General features: G+C 51.6%; 1 protein-coding gene across 1 annotated transcript in view; it reads right to left on the reverse strand.

The window, feature by feature from the left end:
- Positions 1-5,390: 5,390 nt before the first annotated feature.
- Fam20c (FAM20C golgi associated secretory pathway kinase) overlaps positions 5,391-18,430 on the reverse strand; it is a 52,935-nt gene continuing 39,895 nt past the window's right edge. The window contains exons 5-10 of the mRNA XM_050163203.1: positions 17,511-17,626; positions 9,088-9,268; positions 8,103-8,212; positions 7,887-7,968; positions 7,364-7,423; positions 5,391-6,269 (exon numbers count right to left, since the gene is read on the reverse strand). Coding sequence (XP_050019160.1) covers positions 6,020-6,269; positions 7,364-7,423; positions 7,887-7,968; positions 8,103-8,212; positions 9,088-9,268; positions 17,511-17,626 — 799 coding nt within the window. The 3' untranslated portion in view covers positions 5,391-6,019. The remainder of the gene's footprint in view (positions 6,270-7,363; positions 7,424-7,886; positions 7,969-8,102; positions 8,213-9,087; positions 9,269-17,510; positions 17,627-18,430) is intronic.

The following is an 18,430-nucleotide window of genomic DNA, read 5'->3' on the forward strand; positions in this document are numbered from 1 at the left end:
GGCATGATGCCCTGGTTCAGAAGGCAGTAGTGGACTAATAATAGTGGCGCCTGATTTCTTGCCTGCCCTTGTTGCAGGCTTATCGAACAGAGTTGTGGGTCACCTGTGCTTTTTACTTCCAGAAAGTGGTGCATTTAACCAGCACACCGACTTTCAGTAGATTAATATCCAAAGGCTGAAAAAACCCAGGATAGTCTGGGCACATCTTTAATACCATTTTAGCTTCTTTGTCTTCCATATCAGATGGTTTACATTCTGCTTGGCAGTGAGGCTAATTCTATCTACAGATAGAATGTGGAGGGAGGGGAATGAGGAGGATTTCAGGAGACAAACAGTGAAGCTGAAAGTGTACGTGCAAGCACATACACTCAAGAGTGCACATGTATGCACACACTCAAGAGTGCACATGCACACACATACACTCAAGAGTGCACATACACATGCATACAGTCAAGAGTGCACATGCACACACATATACTCAAGAGTGCACATGCATACACATACTCAAGAGTGCACATGTATCACACACTCAAGAGTGCACATGCACACACATACACTCAAGAGTGCACACGTATGCAAATACACTCAAGAGTGCACATGCATGCACACACACTCAAGAGTGCACATGTACACAATACACTCAAGAGTGCACATGCATACACACACACTTAAGGGCACTAGCCAACAGTTTCTTTCCTTTGGCTCTTTGGGACCCCTACCACATCCCAAGTCTCTGGACATCATTTTATTTATTTATTAATCTATTTATTTATTTAGGTGTTTTTTAGGGTTTCTCTGTAGCTTTGGACNTCCTTACAAAAAAGAAGCTGAAGATACTGTGGCTTGACCTAATTCCGTTTTCTTTTTAAGATTTATTTATTCAATGTATACAGTATTCTTCCTGCATATATCCCTATAGGCCAGAAGAGGGTGTCTTATCTCATTATAGATGGTTGCAAGTCACCATGCGGTTGCTAAGAATTGAACTCAGGTCCTCTTAACTTCTGAGCCAATTCCTCAGCCCCAGGAACTAGCTCTTGTAGACCAGGCTAGCCTTGAACTCACAGAGATTCTCCTGCCTCTGCCTCCCAAGTGCTGGGATTAAAGGCGTGAGCCAGCCGGGCGGTGGTGGCGCACACCTTTAATCCCAGCACTTGGGAGGTAGAGGCAGGAGGATCTCTGTGAGTTTGAGACCAGCCTGGTCTACAAGAGCTAGTTCCAGGACAGGCTCCAAAATCACAGAGAAACCCTGTCTCGGAAAAAAAAAAAAACCAAAAAAAAAAAAAAAAATAAAGGCATGAACCACCACTACCTGACTTATTTTTATTTTTAATGTATCTGAGTGTTTTGCCTACATGTATATATGTGCACCATATGCATGCCCGGTGCCCCTGGAGGCTATAAGACGGCATTGAATCCATTGGAAGTACAGTTAGAGATGGTTGTGAGCCATCATGTGCATGCCTGAAACTAGTCCAGTCCTCTGCGAGAGCCATCACTGAAGCCCCATTACATATTTTTAAGATTTTTATTATGTGTGTGTGTGCACATGAGGAGGCCTGGTGCCAACCTCAGGAATGCCACCCACCTCCCTCTCATTGGCTTGGCACACACTAATGAGGCAGACTGTTTGGCCTTCCCTCTGCCTCCTCAGTGCTGGGATTACACAGCGTCTCTTTGCTGTGGTAACTGTGGATTTTGAGGACACTGTCCTGGCTTTAAGAGCTGGGTCCTCACAGAAAAGCACAATGAGATTTGAACCCAGTGCAACAGAGAGACACTCAGGACACACAGTCACTCGACAGTGGACACCAGAGAGGCCACAGGCAGAAACGTCCCAAAGCAGACAACGTCGTCAATCCTGTCTATATGTTAGTTTCAGAGTCATACTTTCCAAATAGCGAGAAAACACATTTCTGGTTTTTCAAGCTACCGAGGCTGCGATCCTGTGTCCTAGGTGGGACTGACCTTGGGGCACTGAGCAGCCGCTGCTGGAGTCTACTGCGAAACAGCTGTATTTGGGTTGTTGCATGGACCTGTGCACTAGCTCGTGGCAGTGGAAATAGTGAAGATGTAGAAATGCAGCCGGATGACCATCAGGTGAGTGTGAGCAATTGCAAACTGATGGAGAAGTCTTTCGTTTATGTAAGGCAGGGGCTCTCAACCTTCCTAATGCTGCGACCTTTTAATGCAGTTCCTCGTGTTGCAGTGACCCCTCCAACCATAAAATTATTTTGTCGCCACTTCATAACTGTAATTTTGCTATTGTTAGGAATCATAATGTAAATATCTGATATGCAACTCCCAAATGGGGTTGGGACCCACAGGTTGAGAACCAGCAATGTAAAGCCATAGCATCGTATACTAGTTATTTACCATTGTAACGAACCACTGCAACTTCCCTGGCTTTAGCTAGCAAGTGCTTACTTCTTTATTTATCATGTGTATGATATATGTGTATGAGTGTGTGGCATACATATGTGAACATGTGCATGGCTACAAGGCTGTGTGTGTGTATGTGTGTGTGCGCGCGAGTGCACATATGGAGGCAATGGTCAACTTCGGGTGCCTTCCTCATTTGTAAGATGCTCATTAACTGAGCTCACTGATTGGCTAGCCTGTTTTGGCAGTGAACTTCCGGGATTTGCCTTGTTTGCCCCTTTCCCATGCTTGGGGTATAGACATGTCACAGCACCTAGCTTTTTATATGGGTGCTAGAGATTTGAATCCAGGTCCTCATGTTTGCACAACATGACTATTAGGAACTGAGCCAACTTCCCAGACCTACACGGAGCCTGTAGGCCGGGACTCCTCAGCCCTCATGCCCTTCTGCCACATGGAGATAGCATCCCACAGAAGAGATCAAACATACAGAGGCCCAAGCATCTTGTGACCTGTGTGGCTGCCATGGGGCTCACTAGCACGTCCTCCTGTGGGTCCACAGCTCTTTGGATTGGGGTAAAAAGCAGGTGTGAGTTTCAGGGGTTTAGGTTCTTTGCACCCACAAGAGGGATGTGGGCATGAGGATGATGGGCCAGGAGGGTGAACAAAAAAGCAGGTGTGGCCAGCGTACCTCCTGTGGGTGAAGGCTGAGGGGAGGTACCATGAAACCCAATGAATGCAGAGGCCAGAGAAGAGCAGGAAGACCGGCCCCAAGCTGCGGAGCATCTGTGCTTGACCCTAGGCCACCGCCTGGGTTTTGTACCAGCCTGAGTATCCATGATATCCTAGAGTGGGTATGGCAGATGCTAGTGGGCAGAAGACTCTGAGTTCATGCCCCCTCTCACTGACCTCTTGCCCCTCTCGCAGGGAGGGAAGGCATACCACTCTCAGTGGGCACCAAGGCTCTGGACACACTCTGTCTTTGCTCAACATCTGGTCCTGTCATTTGCACCCAAAATCACTCTGTTCTCTCCTTCCACCATGTAGGTCCTGGGGACTGAACTCAGGTCATCAGCCTTGGTGGCAAGTGCCTTCACTCAGTGAGCCAGCTCACTGGATCTGTTTTATTTTTGAGATGGGGGTCTCACTCTAGCCCGGGCTGGCCTAGAACCATCTTCCTGTCTTGGCTTTCCAAGTGCTGGGATAACCAGCATGAGTTGTTACACCGGATGACATTTTGTAAGGACCTGTGGTACTGGGTTAGGGCCATGTGTGTGAACTCGCTTACCCTTTGCACCTCCACTGAGGTGCTGCTGCCAGTCACACTAGGAGCCGGACACTAACCTGTTCACATCAGGGATGTGCCTGATACCTTCGTTCCTTATGGGATGTCTGTCCTGGGCGATGTCTGTCCATTTGCAATTCTCATAGGTCTAATGACTTGGTCACATCTTACCTCTAACACTTCTGTAACCCAGTGATAATGACAGGCTTTCTAGTCTGGCCTCCCACAGGGACCCATACACTTGCTAACAGTAGAGGATCATGGGAGGATTGAGGTAGTGGTGATGAGATGCCCTGTGACCCCTGTGGTCATGGACAACACTTAAACCCTGCCTATTATAAGTCTGCATTGGAGTTGGCACACTGGGTAAGGGTATCCCCGGGACTCACAGGCCAGGCAGTGTAACCACACGAGTGAGCTTCAGGTTCAGCGAGAGAACCTGTGCTGAGAAATAAGATAGACGGTCTCAGAGGAAGAAACATGACATCAACCTCTGCCCCACCCCTACACATGTGCTTGTACACACACACAAACACACACATACACACACAACCTGAACTACTCAGACACAGATATGTATTTACACCATCAGCTGGCCTTGTGCTATTACATATGAGAGCATCAGGGCTTTAACTGTTGGGTTCTAGTGCCACTGTGAATTACTACTGAGGATCCTCATCTCTCTCTCTCTCTCTCTCTCTCTCTCTCTCTCTCTCTCTCACACACACACACACACACACACGGAGTGACTTGTGAGCAGGTCACAAGATGACAGAGCTGGGAATGCCTGGGACAGGGGCAGGCATGTTTTTTGACATTCTTGTGACTCAGGAGTACACAGGTACAAAGAGGGTCCTGGCCACTGTCCTCTCCTGGACTCTTGCTTCCTGCAGGAGGTCCAGTCCCTGCCCAGCACAGCAGCAGCTTACTGGAAGGAGACAGACCCTTCCAGCAGAGGAGGGGTGGGGTCTGTGGTTTGAAAGAAAAGGGCCCCCCAAGGGAGTGTCACTATTAGAGGTATGAGTTAATTGGAATGGGTGTGGCCTTGGCGGAGAAGTGTGTCATTGTGGAGGCAGGATTGGAGGCCTCCTATATGCTCAAGCCACACTCAGTGTCTCAGTTCACTTCCTGTTGCCTGCAGATCAAGATGTAACACTTCCAGCTCCTTCTCCGGCACTACGTCTGCCTGCATGCTGCCATGTCACACTATGATGATAATGGACTGAACCTCTGAAAATGTCAACCACCTCAACGAAATGTTTTTTCTTTATAAGAGTTGCTGTGGCCATGGTGTCTCTTCACAGCAATAGAAACCGTATCTGAGCTCTGGTGCCAACACTGCAATAGCTTTCAGTTCTCACTGGGCCCCTGGGTAAGCCCTTCTATGACTCCTGCTCAGTTGTATCATGACCCTATGTAGGGCTGTGTAGATGCTACCCTTGGGGGACCTCCTGTGGCTCAGGGCTCCAAGCTTTGCAGGAGTGGGGCAGGAAATAGAAATAGGTGACTTCATGTCACCTCCTTCTCCCTGCCCCTTTGGAGCATAGGCCTTGACTAGCCTGTGTATGTACTGGGGGTTGGGCAGGTAGCTCCCTTCATAGCCCTATCAGGCTGAAGGCCCGGTCACACAGACACTGTAAGGGCAGAGCTTGGACACACTGTTGGGCTGTCTAGGAGGGCAGCTGAACCAAGGAGTGAGGCCCCACCCCATCGAGTCACGGCACACACTTGCTGTACCTTTATTGCACTCTCACCTCACTGCAAACTACTCCACAAAAATGTCCCAAGGTTCGCCTGCTGCCTTGGGACCATGAGCCCTGCAGAGTGCCTTGGCACCCACTGTCCAGAGCTCAGCCGAGGCAGGCAGTGTCCACTGCCAACGAGTAAGGCCTGGCTACTGTGCAGCAGCGAACAAGTGGATAGCTGGTCATTTGTATCCAAAGCCCCATTCTTGGGCCCTCATCTGCCCACGCACAGGCCATGATGTCCATCTGAGCCTCCCCTCCCTGGAGCTCTGCAGCCTGTGAGGGAGGAGGCCCCGGGAAGGGAGAGCAGAAAGTGGATGTCATTGAGGGCCAGAATGTGATCTCATCACCGGAGGTCCTCAAAGTGGTCCAGAGGTGATCTCTGATCTGCTGGGTGGATCTCCATCGACGGGAGTGTGAGCCTTTTGTTAAGTACAAAACAGCGAGTCAAGGTTCCTCTTCTGCATGTCCAGAGTGCTTTGTCTGGTCTCTGCTGGATCCAGAGGCCCACACATCCCTATCAGATGGGATGACCCGTCCCATCTGAATTCACTGAATTCACAGGTGCCTAGGCTCTGCGCTCCTTCCTCAAGGGCAGTGCGGGTCACTACCTCTCGGTAGCGGCTCTGTGCTCAGTGGCTAGGTCGTCCTCCACCACACTGCTCAACCCGTCCTTCTCTACACAGTCTCGCACAGCCTGCAGCACTATGCGCAGCCGCCGGTCCAGGGCCTCCAGGTGCAGCTGGTAAAGCACAGGAGCCACCTTGTCACGCTGCAGGGACTCGGCCATCAGCAGGCTCAGTTTGTGCTCCTCCTTAGCCAGCAGCTGCAGCTTCAGGTAGGTGGATCTCCGGATCCTGCGGGGAGAGAGGGGTGTCACCACTGTGAAGGAAATAGGGTGGGGGCTCTGGCGGGGTGGTATCTGGAGAGAGATAGAGATAGAGATGGGAGGAGAGACACAGAGAGAGAGAGGGAGAGAGAGACATAGACACACAGATAGAGATATGAAGACAAAAGACAGAGACATGGAGAGACAGAGATACTTAGAGAGAAAGAGATAGAGCTCAGAGACAGAGATGGAGACATAGACAAGTAGGGGCATGGGTAACTGAGCTAGAGAGGCACAGACAGAGCCAGAGAGGTGAACAGAGGGAGACAGGGGGACAAGGAGCCCTGAGACCCCAGACCTCATGGGTCTAATTTATATGAAAATGGGTCATTCTAGATCAGTGGTTCTCGACCTCCCTAATGCTGTGACCCTTTAATACAATTTCTCACGTTATGGTGACCCTCCAAATACAATTATTTTCATTGCTATTTCATAACAGAATCTTGCTACTGTTACAAATTGCAATGTAAATATCTGATATTCAGGACCCCCGTGAAAAGGGGTCGTGACCCACTGGTTGAGAACTGCTGTTCTAGACATTGATACAGTCCTGTACAGAGGGGCAGGTGACAGGACAGGCGCCTCAAATTCTGAAGACAGACCCAAGACTGGGCTGACTGCTCACCAGGGAGACTGTCCCTCTTCAATGGGACAGTGATCCTGATCGGGTACAGTCTGTGTCTCCCAAGGGATATAAGTAATCTGCTCTGGGAGCCTATGTCCAGCCACCAGTGTGTGTGTGTGTGTGTGTGTGTGTGTGTGTGTGTGTGTGTGTGTGTATTTGAGAGGCTGTGCAAAGTGGGCAGGGTGAATTTAGCATCAATGAGCAGGACAGACGAACCCTTTGTCTACTTGCGAGAACCCTTATAGGTGGGAGGTACCCAGGTGAGGCTGAGGGGAGAGGGGCCAGCAGGAGCCATGGGCAGTGAGGTGGGATGGGCTCGGTCTGTGGATGCCTGCCCACTGGTGCTACAATGGGTGGGGGCAGGCTCTGCCCCCTGCCTCTCAGGTAGTGATGGTGGCAGCTGAGCAGGAAGAGGTCCAGCCAGGCAGGGCTCCTACCTGCAGCACTGATGAAGAGGCGCTAGAATGGAGAGCTCATCGTGTGAGTATTTCCCAAACCTGTGGGAAGAGAGGGTAGTGCGATCAGAGCCCTAGGAGCTGGAAAGCCAGGCGCGGCACAGGGGCCCAGCCCTGAAGGGTCCCACCTCTCAGTACCATGGTGCCATAGTACCATGGCAACCTCCTGAGGATCATCGATGTCAAGGCTGACCCTGGCCATGTCCAGCACTGGCAATATTGTTTTTGCTTTGTTTTTATAACTGGGGCTAGTAGTCTACCTTGTTAAGCAGAGGGTAATGGCCTCTCCCAGGCAGAATTGGCTGTTTATTGGCCCTTCTTGTCAAGCCACAGGATCTCTGGCACCCCGTGGGAGTTTTCCTTGCCAATGCACATCCTGATGTGTCCTAGACCCAGCCTTTCAGGTGATTCCCCTGCCCCAGAGACTGCTTCTCAGGCTAGGCTGGTTCTCCATGGATGAGGGATGGCTGGCTTCCCAGGGTCTTCAAGGGCACAGAAGACTCACCCGCGTCCGTTATCCAAGTGTATGATGAAGGTCTCATTCCCGAACTTCTCAAAGGTCTCGTAGTGATGTCGGTCCATGTTTCCTGCAGGGACAAGCATGTACAACTGCTCAGAGGCCTCTGCCCCTCCTGAGCTGTGGGTCACCAGGTGGTGACCCTAAACACCAGTCAAAGGTGTCTAGGCGTTCCTGGCAGCCAGCACGCCCTGCAGGACGTACCCATGAGGAAATCAAAGACAGTCATGTCCATGATGTCCAGGATTCGGTGGCCACTGTCGTAGGGTGGCGTCTGCTTCACCTCCTCACAGTAATCAGGGTCCACTTCCCATCTGTGGTGGGGAGAGGGGGGCATAATGAGACCAAGGTTGAGGGTCTCTCCTCTGAGTGAAGAGGGAGGTCTGGGCCAGATGCTCGGCACCTCCCGGCTCGGTAGAGCCTGGGTTAGTAGGTTCACACTTGGTAAGGAGGGTTCACAGTGGGGATGGAGTGTTTGCAGGGACACATCTTGAAACAGGCTATGGGGCTGAATTAACAGGAGCCTGGGAGAAGATGAAGTCATCCTTCCCGCCCTAGCTGGGACCAGGGCTGAAGGCACTGTCAGCTGATGTCATGCTTTTTATTAGTACCTGGCAGGCAGAGGGTGGGGTGGGGTGGGGTGGGGGAGGTTGTGTTTTGAGAGACCCCAGTGGCAGGTCAGCACCTCTCCTAGCTCTGTGTGGTTAATAGGATCAATTTGACTGCATTTAGCATTCCCATGGAAACACGTGTACCTCTGGGTGTGTCTGTGAGGGTGTTTCCAGGGAGTTTTAACTGAAGCAAAGACCCACTCTGAGTGTGTGTGTGTGGCACCATTCCCTAGGCTGGGGTCCTAGGCTGAATAAAACAGAGAAAGCGAGCTCAGCATCCACATCCTCATGTCTCTCTGCTTCCTGACGGTGACCAGCTACCTCGGGCTTCTGCCACCATGCCTCCCTCATGATGACGTACTGCTCCCTCAAACTGGGGGCCAAAACCATCTTTGTCAGTGACGAGTAACCAAGACACACGGCTGCTACTCTCACAGAGGCACAAGCGGAGCTGCCTTCACACTACCCTTGCTGCTGCTGTTGAGCCTGAGCTACTGATTCTCCCCTCCAGGCCCTGTGTCCTTGGCTGTGCAGTGGGCAGAAGCCAGCCCATTAAGTCCCAGGGGTGCCTGACTTACTCGGCCTTCTTTCGCTTGTGGTAGGAACGACGCCAGGGGTTCCGCCACGTCTTCCTCTTGGCCAGCGACAGGTCAGGCAGAAAGGCTGCCAGGGAGCCTTCGATCTGGTCGGGTCTCCCGCACAGGGCATGCTCCGTGGAACAGTAGTAGGAACATTCCCCATAGAAACAGATGTTATTGGCTGAAGAAGGGGAGATCCAGTCAGTCAGTGGCCACCACTCCTAGAAGCACTCATAGGGCTGCTCCAGAGGCACCTTTGTCCTCACAGCCAGGACTCGTCACACAGTGGCCACCATCGCCCCCCAGATCCCATACCCCGGAACACCCTCAGAGCAGCCACAGGGAATCAAAGTCAGACCCTTGCCAGAGCTACTTGCTGCTGACACGCCAATCCCCTCAGGTCCACCCAGGCTCCTGAGAGTAGAGAAAATGCCAGTCAGACACCCAAGGGAGAGAACTTTAGTATTTACCTGCAAAGAACACATACAGCCTAGCCATGAAAGGAACCACATACTCAGGCAAAGGCATGAGCAGGTCAGGTTCCAAAGAAAGACAAATGGAGTCTGGACAGGCAGAAATCAGTGCAAAGGCTGCTAATACAAGGAGGACCTGAATTCCAGCCCTAGCACTCATGTAAAAACCCAGGGACGATAGCATATGCTCATGATCCTAGAGATGGAGAGGCAAAACCGGAGAACCCCGTGCCTCTCTGCCAGCCAACCTGGCCTACTTGGTGAGTTCTAGGTAAAGGTGAAGGAAAATAAAAAGAAGGAACTTGAGAAAGGCTCCCAAAGATGAACATGCATAACACACACACACACACAGTCATAAAGCTCATGGGAAGACATCCAGTTAGCTCCTTCGTCTGGGAGACTCACACCAAACCCATAATGAGAACTGGATCACGCCCTCTTGGATGGTTGTGACCAAAGGGCCATATGGTGACATGTGTGAAGGAGGTAAAGAGCCCTGGGATCCCAGCAGGGTCATCAAATGATGAAGACGCTTGGAAGTCAGCCTAGTGGCTGTCAGAGGGGTTCATGTGTGATCGGCTCTGACCCAGCTGCTCCAGCTGGGGTTCCCAGCATGCGAGGCATATGGAAACATTCCCATTCTCAAGCCTGTGTGGCTCACACAGGAAAGAAGCTGCCCAGACACCATCAGCCAACAGCAGAGAAAGGAAACAGTTGGCTTTCTTTTTCTGTTTTTGAGACAGGGCTTCATGTAGCCCAGGCTGGCCTTGAATTTACTATGGAGCAGATGAACCAGGACTTGTATGTGTACACACATGCATGTAAGTATACACACGTGTGCGGGGAGCCCAGAGGATAACCTCAGACGCCACTTCTCAGAACACTGTCCACCTTGTTTTGGCAATGGGGTCTCTCCCTCACTGATACTTGCCAAGTAGGCTAGGCTGACTGGCCAGCAACTACCAGGGAAGCCCCCTGTCTCCATGTCCTTATGACTGGAATTGCAAGTGTGACCCCACAGTTAGCATTCATTTATATCTATTTATTCATTCATTTGTTTGTTTAAGTATTATTTATTTTAAGCATGGAGTCTAGGTTTGAGCTGGGGTACTTGGGCTTGCAAGGCAAGCGCTTTACCAACCAAGCTCTTTCCCCAGCCTCTGACCTTGAACTTCTACTCCTTCTGCTTCCGGTTCCTAAGTGCTGGGCTGCCAGTTTGCATCACTACACCTGGTCTATGTGGTGCAGGGGAAGGAACTCAGGGCTTCGTCAATGCTAGGTAAGCAGTCAACCAACTCAGCCACCTCCCTGACGACTGCGGATGCTTAGAACCTCAGTGCTGGGGATGTTCAGACAGGGAGATCCCCGAAGCTTGCTGGGCAGACTGTCTAGCCCCATCAGGGAGCTCCAGGTTCCATGAGAGACATGGGTAGCTAGACATCGAGGAAGACACCTGATGTCAACCTCTGGAGCACACACTGGTAGTCTGAATGTCTGTGGCCCACATAAGTTCAGAGGGAGTGGCACTATTAGGAGGCGTGGTCTTGCTGGAAGAAGTGTGGCTTTGTTGGAGGGGACTGTAGGGCACGTGCCTTTAATCCAGACCTGGAGACTGGAGGGCACATCCTCTGTCACTGTGGGGGTGGGCTTTGAGGTCTTTTTCTCAGGCTTCCCTCCGTGTGACAGTCAGTGAACTCCCTGTTATCTGCAAGATGTAGCATTCCCAGCTTCAGCACCACGGCTGCCTGCACGCTGCCGTGCTTCCCCCTTCATGATCTTAATGGACTGAACCTCTGAAACTGTAAGTGAGTCACCCTAATTAAATGTTTTCTCTGTAAGAATTGCCGTAGTCATGGTGTTTCGTCACAGCAATAAGAACTGAATTAAGACACACATACGCATGCATGTGTGAATGCGTGCATGCGGGGCGGGGGTCAACCCATAAAACTGACTCTGCAAAGCCACCTAGGCCATACAGCCATCAGTCGGGATGGAGGCTGGAGAACTGCCAGGACCAGGTCTGGAAGGGGTAGGGATAGGAGGGGGGCATGTGTTATCTATAATTCCTGACACACCCGTGGGCACGCAAGTCCTGGCTGGTCAGGCTCACTGCCTCTCCTCTCCCCTTCCCTTCTTGGCCTCATCACCCCTCCCTAGTCAGTGCTGCTAATTAAGGTGGAAAGGATCAAAAGGAGACCAGCCTACTGCAGCTCCAGGTGCTGATGCAGTTCAGCCAGCTGCCCGCAACTGAGCCACCTCCACCCCAGCCTAGGGCAGAGAAGCAGGGGAAGGCAGGCAAAAGACCAGTCTCCAGGAGAGAAAGTTCTATCCCGTCTCTTGTCGGCCAGAACCATGAAATTGGATGCCTCTGTTAGCCTGCCGGCCCTACCTAAGCTGGGCTCTGAGCCTATCGTTTTGAAAGAAGAAAGGAAACCTGCTTCTGCTCCCTACAACCTGGTGTCACAGAGGCAGGGATGACTTGCAGAAACCAACGGCACAGATGGCCAGGGTGTACGAGACATATCAGGAGAAACAGAGACAGCAAAGAAATGTGTTCCTTAGAGCTGGGGGCTTCAGAGGCCCAGCCGCGCCTCTCAGCTGTGTGGTGCTGGGGCCCTCAACTGCCCTCCCTGAATCCCCAGGAGCTACCCCACACCCAGGATGGAGCTTTCACAGGCTCCTGGCTTGAGTTTACGAGGCCTGCCCCACCTGGAAGGGAGGGGCATGCACCTCCTGACTGACCCAGAACAGAGCTGCTCCAAAGTATAAGGGTGTCTGTCTGCCGTGATCAAAGACTTCCCCGCTGTACTTAGCTCTCAGCCGCAGCAATGGCAATTTTGGCAGCGGAAGGATCTAGAAGCGCAAGCAAAGCAGAAACAGCAAACCCAAACAGACCTGGCTTTTCTAAAGGAAGATCAAAGCTGCCTCCAAGACCCTGCCTGTGCTTCAGAGGAAACCAGACATCTGGAACGTTCTCAGAAGAAATCTGGCTGATGGGGCAGAATGCGGTCTGGCAGGGACAGCTAGGTGGAGGTGGCTGTGTTTTAGAGTGGCCGGTGACAGCCAGCTCTGCAGAATGCCAAGAGTGAAGCATTCAGGCCAGTGAACCACCTTAGAGGGCCCCTGACAGCCAGGGAAGATTCTTGGGGTTCATGCGGTGGGGGGAGGGGGGACAACCAACAACTTGCAACTGACTGGCAAGCCTCCCTGTGAGTTGCAAACCGGGAGCTGTGGGCCAGCTGATGGGAGCAACACTTGCAGGGGATGTAGGGAGGAGACATGTAACAGCTGGGGCTCACCAGCAGACCCAGTGTGGGACGCTGCATGCAGGGCCATCAGCTAAGGTCCCCTGTTGAGGACGGGACGGAGCTCCATACCAACAAAGATGCGGTCAGTCTTTTGTTTATTAAAAGCAAATAGGGCCCCAGGAAGAGCTCAGCTGGAAAGAGCTTGCTGAATGAGGACCTGAGCGAGATTCTCAGAACCCACATTAAAAAAAAAAAAAAAAAAACTGAGCACTGTAAGCCAGGTGTGGTGGCTCAAGCCTTTTAATCCCTGCACCCGGGAGACAGAGACAGGTGGCTGTCTGTGAGTTCAAGGCCAGCCTGGTCTACAGAGTGAGTTCCAGGACAGTCAAGACTATACAGAGAAACCTCGCCTAGGAAAAAAACAAACAAACAAACAAATAAACAGGAGGGCACTGAGGCTCACACCTGTGATGTCAACTTTAGGGACGGTAGAAATGGTTGGATCCCTTCAGCTCACTGACCAGTCAGCCTCGGTTAACCTGTAAGTTCCAGGTTCCTGTCTCAAAGCGTGAAGTGGAGAGAGATTGAAGGAGACACCTCATGCTGATCAATGGGCTCTGCATGCACCTACTTGTGCGTGTTCGTGTGCCAAACACAACGAAAAACAAACGAAGTCCAGAACCCTGCACTATCCTAAACGACTAAGCCCACAAGATACTGACCCTGCGGCAGGTGACCTCGGTGAGCTCCTACCTCAGAAGCCCTCACCCATGACTGCTCTTGGACCCCACATATCCTTGGACTCACATACCCTCGTGAGTCCACCGTCTTTCGGAGGGGCTGCTGGGGCCCTTGGGCCACAGAAACCAGTTTAGTAAATTCCTAACTTGCTGCTTCTGCCTTCTCCTGAAGCCCCCCGTTCCTCCAATTCATGTTGGGTGATTTCCTCAACTGGATCCACCCAATGACACCAGCAGGTGAAGAGCCAAACTGGAGGTGGCAAACCAGCTCCACGGAGACTTATGAAGTTTGACATTTGAGGTGACATGATCTCACATCTCGAGATCACAGTGCCAAGTCACAGAGCCAGCTAAAGCAGAGAGAGCACAGGGACCCAGCTGGGACAGACGGCAGCATGGTCCGGCAAGGGGCAGGAGGCTTAGGGTCCTGTCCTGGTGGTAGAGGGAATTCACAGATGTCTGTATTAGAGCATCCAGCTTGATAAATGGCATCTTTAATACCATACAGAGGGCCAGGGAGGTAGCAGTTACTGGAAAACAGGAAGATCTAAGCCCCATTCCCTAAACCCATGTTAAGAAAGGAAGGAAGGAAGGAAGGAAGGAAGGAAGGAAGGAAGGAAGGAAGGAAGGAAGAAAGGAAGAAAGCAAGCAAGCAAGCAAGCAATCTGGGTATGTTTGGTGCACACTTGCTCCAGCACTGGGTAATAGAGACGGAAGGCTCCCTGGGCCTACTCAGTGAGCTCCAGGCCCAGGAGAGACAGACCCTGGATTTAGAACAGGGTTAAAGGTCCCTGAGGAATAGTAGCCAAGGTTGGCTTCTGCCTGCAGATGCGTAAGCACACACACATGCAAACACCTCCCACACGCACTCACATACCGACAGACATGCACACGTATACACAAAAGGTGACACCTCCATCACAGACCCATCTGGGGAAGCAGGAGAAGGTAACAGATGTGCCGAGAACTCCCGATCTGCTGCTCTGGCACCTGGACCCTCCCTACCTGGGCAGAGAGATGGGCACCAGTTGTCAGGAGGTAGAGTTCAGTCCCTCCGTGTCCCCAGCTGTGGACGTCCCATGCCCTACTATCCACATGCTGTCTGAGAACTCTGGGGGCTGTGTCACCTGGGCTCACAGCTGCAGCAGGGGATGACCCCTGCCACCAGCCTGGATGCAGAGCCAGCAGCTCTGCCGAGTGGGCGGCCTAGGAGAGTGACATCACCCAGCCTGCCTGGCCTCAGAAGGGCGTGTTCTCAGAAGCGACTGAGCGACTGGCATTTAGACCCCTGCCTGACCTGCCCTGGATTATCTTTATCTCCTGTCCTCCCTTGAGAGCTCAGGATGGAGGTCTGAGCGGAAAAAGCAGAGTGCTGGGGCTTGAACGGCTGTGGGTCAGCCACTGCTAAACAGTGCCACCTCCAAGAACAAGGAGAAAAGCACAATTAAAGCCGCAGTCAGGCCTGGGGAGACGACTTAAGGGTCTTGGCACACAAGCATGGGGACCTGAGTCCATCCCCAGAAGCCACATTTCAAAAGCTGAATGCTGTGGCATATGCTTGTCATCACAGTGCTGGGGTAGTGGGGACAAGAGGACCCCTGGGGCTCACTGGCCAGTCAGCCTAATGTAATCGGTGAGCCCCAGGTCCCAGGGAGAGACCCTGATTCAAAAACACAGGGTGGACTTAAAACCTGAGGTAGGATACCTATCTGAACAAGTACATACAAACATGAATCAGCACACACACACACACACAAATGAGTATATACAAACATGAATCAGCACACACACATAAATGAGTATATACAAACATGAATGAGTGCACACAAACATGAATGAGTACACACACACATAAATGAGTACATACAAACATGAGTGCACACACCTATAACACACAAACACGAATGAGTACACACATACACATACAAATGAGTGTATACAACTGTGATTGAGTGCACACAACTGTGAATGAGTGCACACAATTGTGATTGAATGCACATACCGACTGGATTAAACGGTGCAGCAAAGGACAAGAAGCAGTGAGGCCTTCTGGCAACAGTCAGGCTTCAGATCAGCCCAGGTGCCTGAAAGGTGTGCATAGCTGGGGGTATGGTGGTCAGTCCCTGTGGGCAGTGGAAGCCTAGATGCTAAGATCTGGGGCTGCAGAAGTGAGTGGTCACCAGGGCCTGTCCGTTCAGCGGAGGTAGGCAGCGGTCAAGGTGGGAATCTCAGCAGAAACACAGAGGCCCCAGTCTGAGGTGGGTTTCAGCCCTTTCAGAGAAAGTTTCTATCTACAGCGCAGGCTGTCTCGTGGGCCCAAGCAACTATGAGTGATTTACTTTTAGCACCGCTAACCCCAGAGACTCTCCACCTAGAATTGTCCAGCTCTTGATAGAGAGTCCCAGGGACCAGGGACCAAGGGAAGATGAATGTGTGTCTCCACTTATTCAAGGAAGTCTCCCTCCTTCCATGTATGTGTGTGTGTGGGTGTGTGTGTAGGCCACAGACGGACATTGGGTATTTCTCACTGTAACTGGAATCCCAGTGATCTTCCTGTCTCCATTTCTCATACTGAGGTTATAGGCATGTGAGGGTCCATGCCCTGCCTTTATATGGGTACTGTGGGGGGACATGTGAACTCATACCCTCATACTTATGCAGTAAGCATTCTTAGCCAGCTCCCCTATTTCCTCTTATCAATGGGATCTGAGATGGTGGTTGATGGAAGCGGAGCTTCAGTAAGGCGTGGGTTCACGGCCTCGATTCTGACACATTTATGAATGTAGCTCAGAAAAGAGCCGCAAGAGCTGATCTGCGGAGACGACAAGCCAGAGCTTTTAGGTCGGCTTTTGTGCGACTCCAAGACTGCAGATAAAGCTAATGACGGCCTTAATTGGATGATCTGCGGGAACTGCAGGGGTGTGAGGCACGGTGGAATTCCTGCCCGCACTATCAGGAGAGTGCGGGCAGCAGCTCTGCACCCCCACCCCCTACCTCGTCACTTCAGTCTGCTTTGCAGGATGGCTATGGGACCTCTGGCATCTTCAGAATGTATCGTGCAGAACAGGCTGGGATGTAGCTTAGCTGGCAGAGGGCTTGGCTAGCACAAATGAAGCCCCAGTTTCCATTACCAGCACCACATAGAACAAACAAATAAACAAACAAACAACAGGTGCTGCCTCACATACTCAATCAATCAATCAATCAACTTAGATGCACAGTTGGACCACAATGGAAACTCCTCTGTATGAGCACAGGAAGGTGTCACTAAGAGACCATATGTCTGCAGATTGGTACACATACATGTCACCCACTGACGGCTGTATGACTACCCTAAGTGGACACAGCTGCTACACAGATGAATCCTATGATCTCTATGATGGTTAATATTGACCGTCAATGTGACAGGTTCTAGAATTGCCTAGGAGACACACCTTTGGGCATGCCTATAAAGAAGTTTCTAGACTAGGTTAAATGAGGTGAAAAGACACATTCTCAATGTGCACAACACTAACCCATGGGCTGGGATCCCAAACTAAAAAGGAGAAAGTGAGCTGAGCACCAGCATCCATCTCTCTCTGCTTCCTGACTGTGGATGCCATGTGAGCAGCTGCCTCACGCTCCTGACGCCACGCCTTCCCTGCCATGACGGTCTGGACCCTGGAACTGTGAGTCACATAAATCCTTCTTTCCTTAGGGCACTTTTGTCTGGACATTTTTTTTTCTTTTTTGGTTTTTCGAGACAGGGTTTCTCTGTGGTTTTGGAGCCTGTCCTGGAACTAGCTCCTGTGGACCAGGCTGGTCTCGAACTCACAGAGATCCGCCTGCCTCTTTGTCTGGACATTTTATCTGAGCAACAGGAAGAGTCACCTAATCCCTAATCTTCTTAGGGTTGACCAAGGCCAGCACGTGACCTAAGCTGCGTTAGTCCTCCACTCCACCCCGTCCTCAGCAAAGGTTACCCGGAGACACAAAGAAGGTTCTCCACAGCTTCTTGTCCCGTGTGACGTCCCGGATCTCCTTGGTCATGTTGATCGTCCTGCCAGCCACAGGAGGGACTCTGCGGAAGTCCAGGATCCTGGTGAGAGAAGGTAGGGCAAGGAGTCTTTACTCCCGGGGCTGATTCTCACTGTCCACAGAGACCAGATGCTCTACCCTCACTCTCCAGCCATCTGCCGCCCGAGGCCCTCGGGCTCAGCACAGCCCAGAACCGTCGTGCCAAGAAGATGTGCACTCCGGAGGGATTGAAGCCTCTATGTCTCATTCACTGACTCTGGCCCAGCCTGATAACTACAATGGGCCCTCATTCCAGGGCTAAATTTAAAAGGGAATTAAATTAAATTACCCACTCTTAATGGGGGCTCTTTCTGCATACATTGCCGCTTGCTTAATTAAATGGAGATGCCCGATGCTAGCTAGCTTTTTCCTGCTGACACAGGATGTAGAGAAGAGTTGTCCTCCGTGGACGGGTGGACAGAGGGGCAGGACAGCCTACATTCCCGTGATGAGGGGCCCCAGGGCTCCACAGGACAGCTGCAGCCAGCATCATGCCACCTCAAGCGTCATGGTTCTGTCTTCATGTGTGGGTACACATGTATGTGGGTTCATACGTGTGGGTGCAGGCACATAAGGTCACCTTGAGTTCAGTCCTCAGGCACCCGCCAACCTTGTTTTTGAGACAAGGTCACTCAGCAGCCTGGAACTCACTGATTGAGTTAAACTGACTGGTTATCAAGCTCCAGATAGGTTATCCTTCTATCTCTACTTCCCCAGTCCTAGAACAGCAAGAGTGTTACCGCCATGCCCTCTTTTCAAATGGTTCTGCGGATAGACCCCATGTGCAAGCGCTTTACTGACAGAGTTGCCTCTCCAGCCCCATGGC

Source organism: Alexandromys fortis, unplaced genomic scaffold (genome assembly GCF_014885135.2).
Source record: "Alexandromys fortis isolate MF-2015 unplaced genomic scaffold, M_Fortis_MF-2015_v1.1 scaffold_144, whole genome shotgun sequence".
NCBI classification, from domain to species: Eukaryota; Metazoa; Chordata; class Mammalia; order Rodentia; family Cricetidae; genus Alexandromys; species Alexandromys fortis.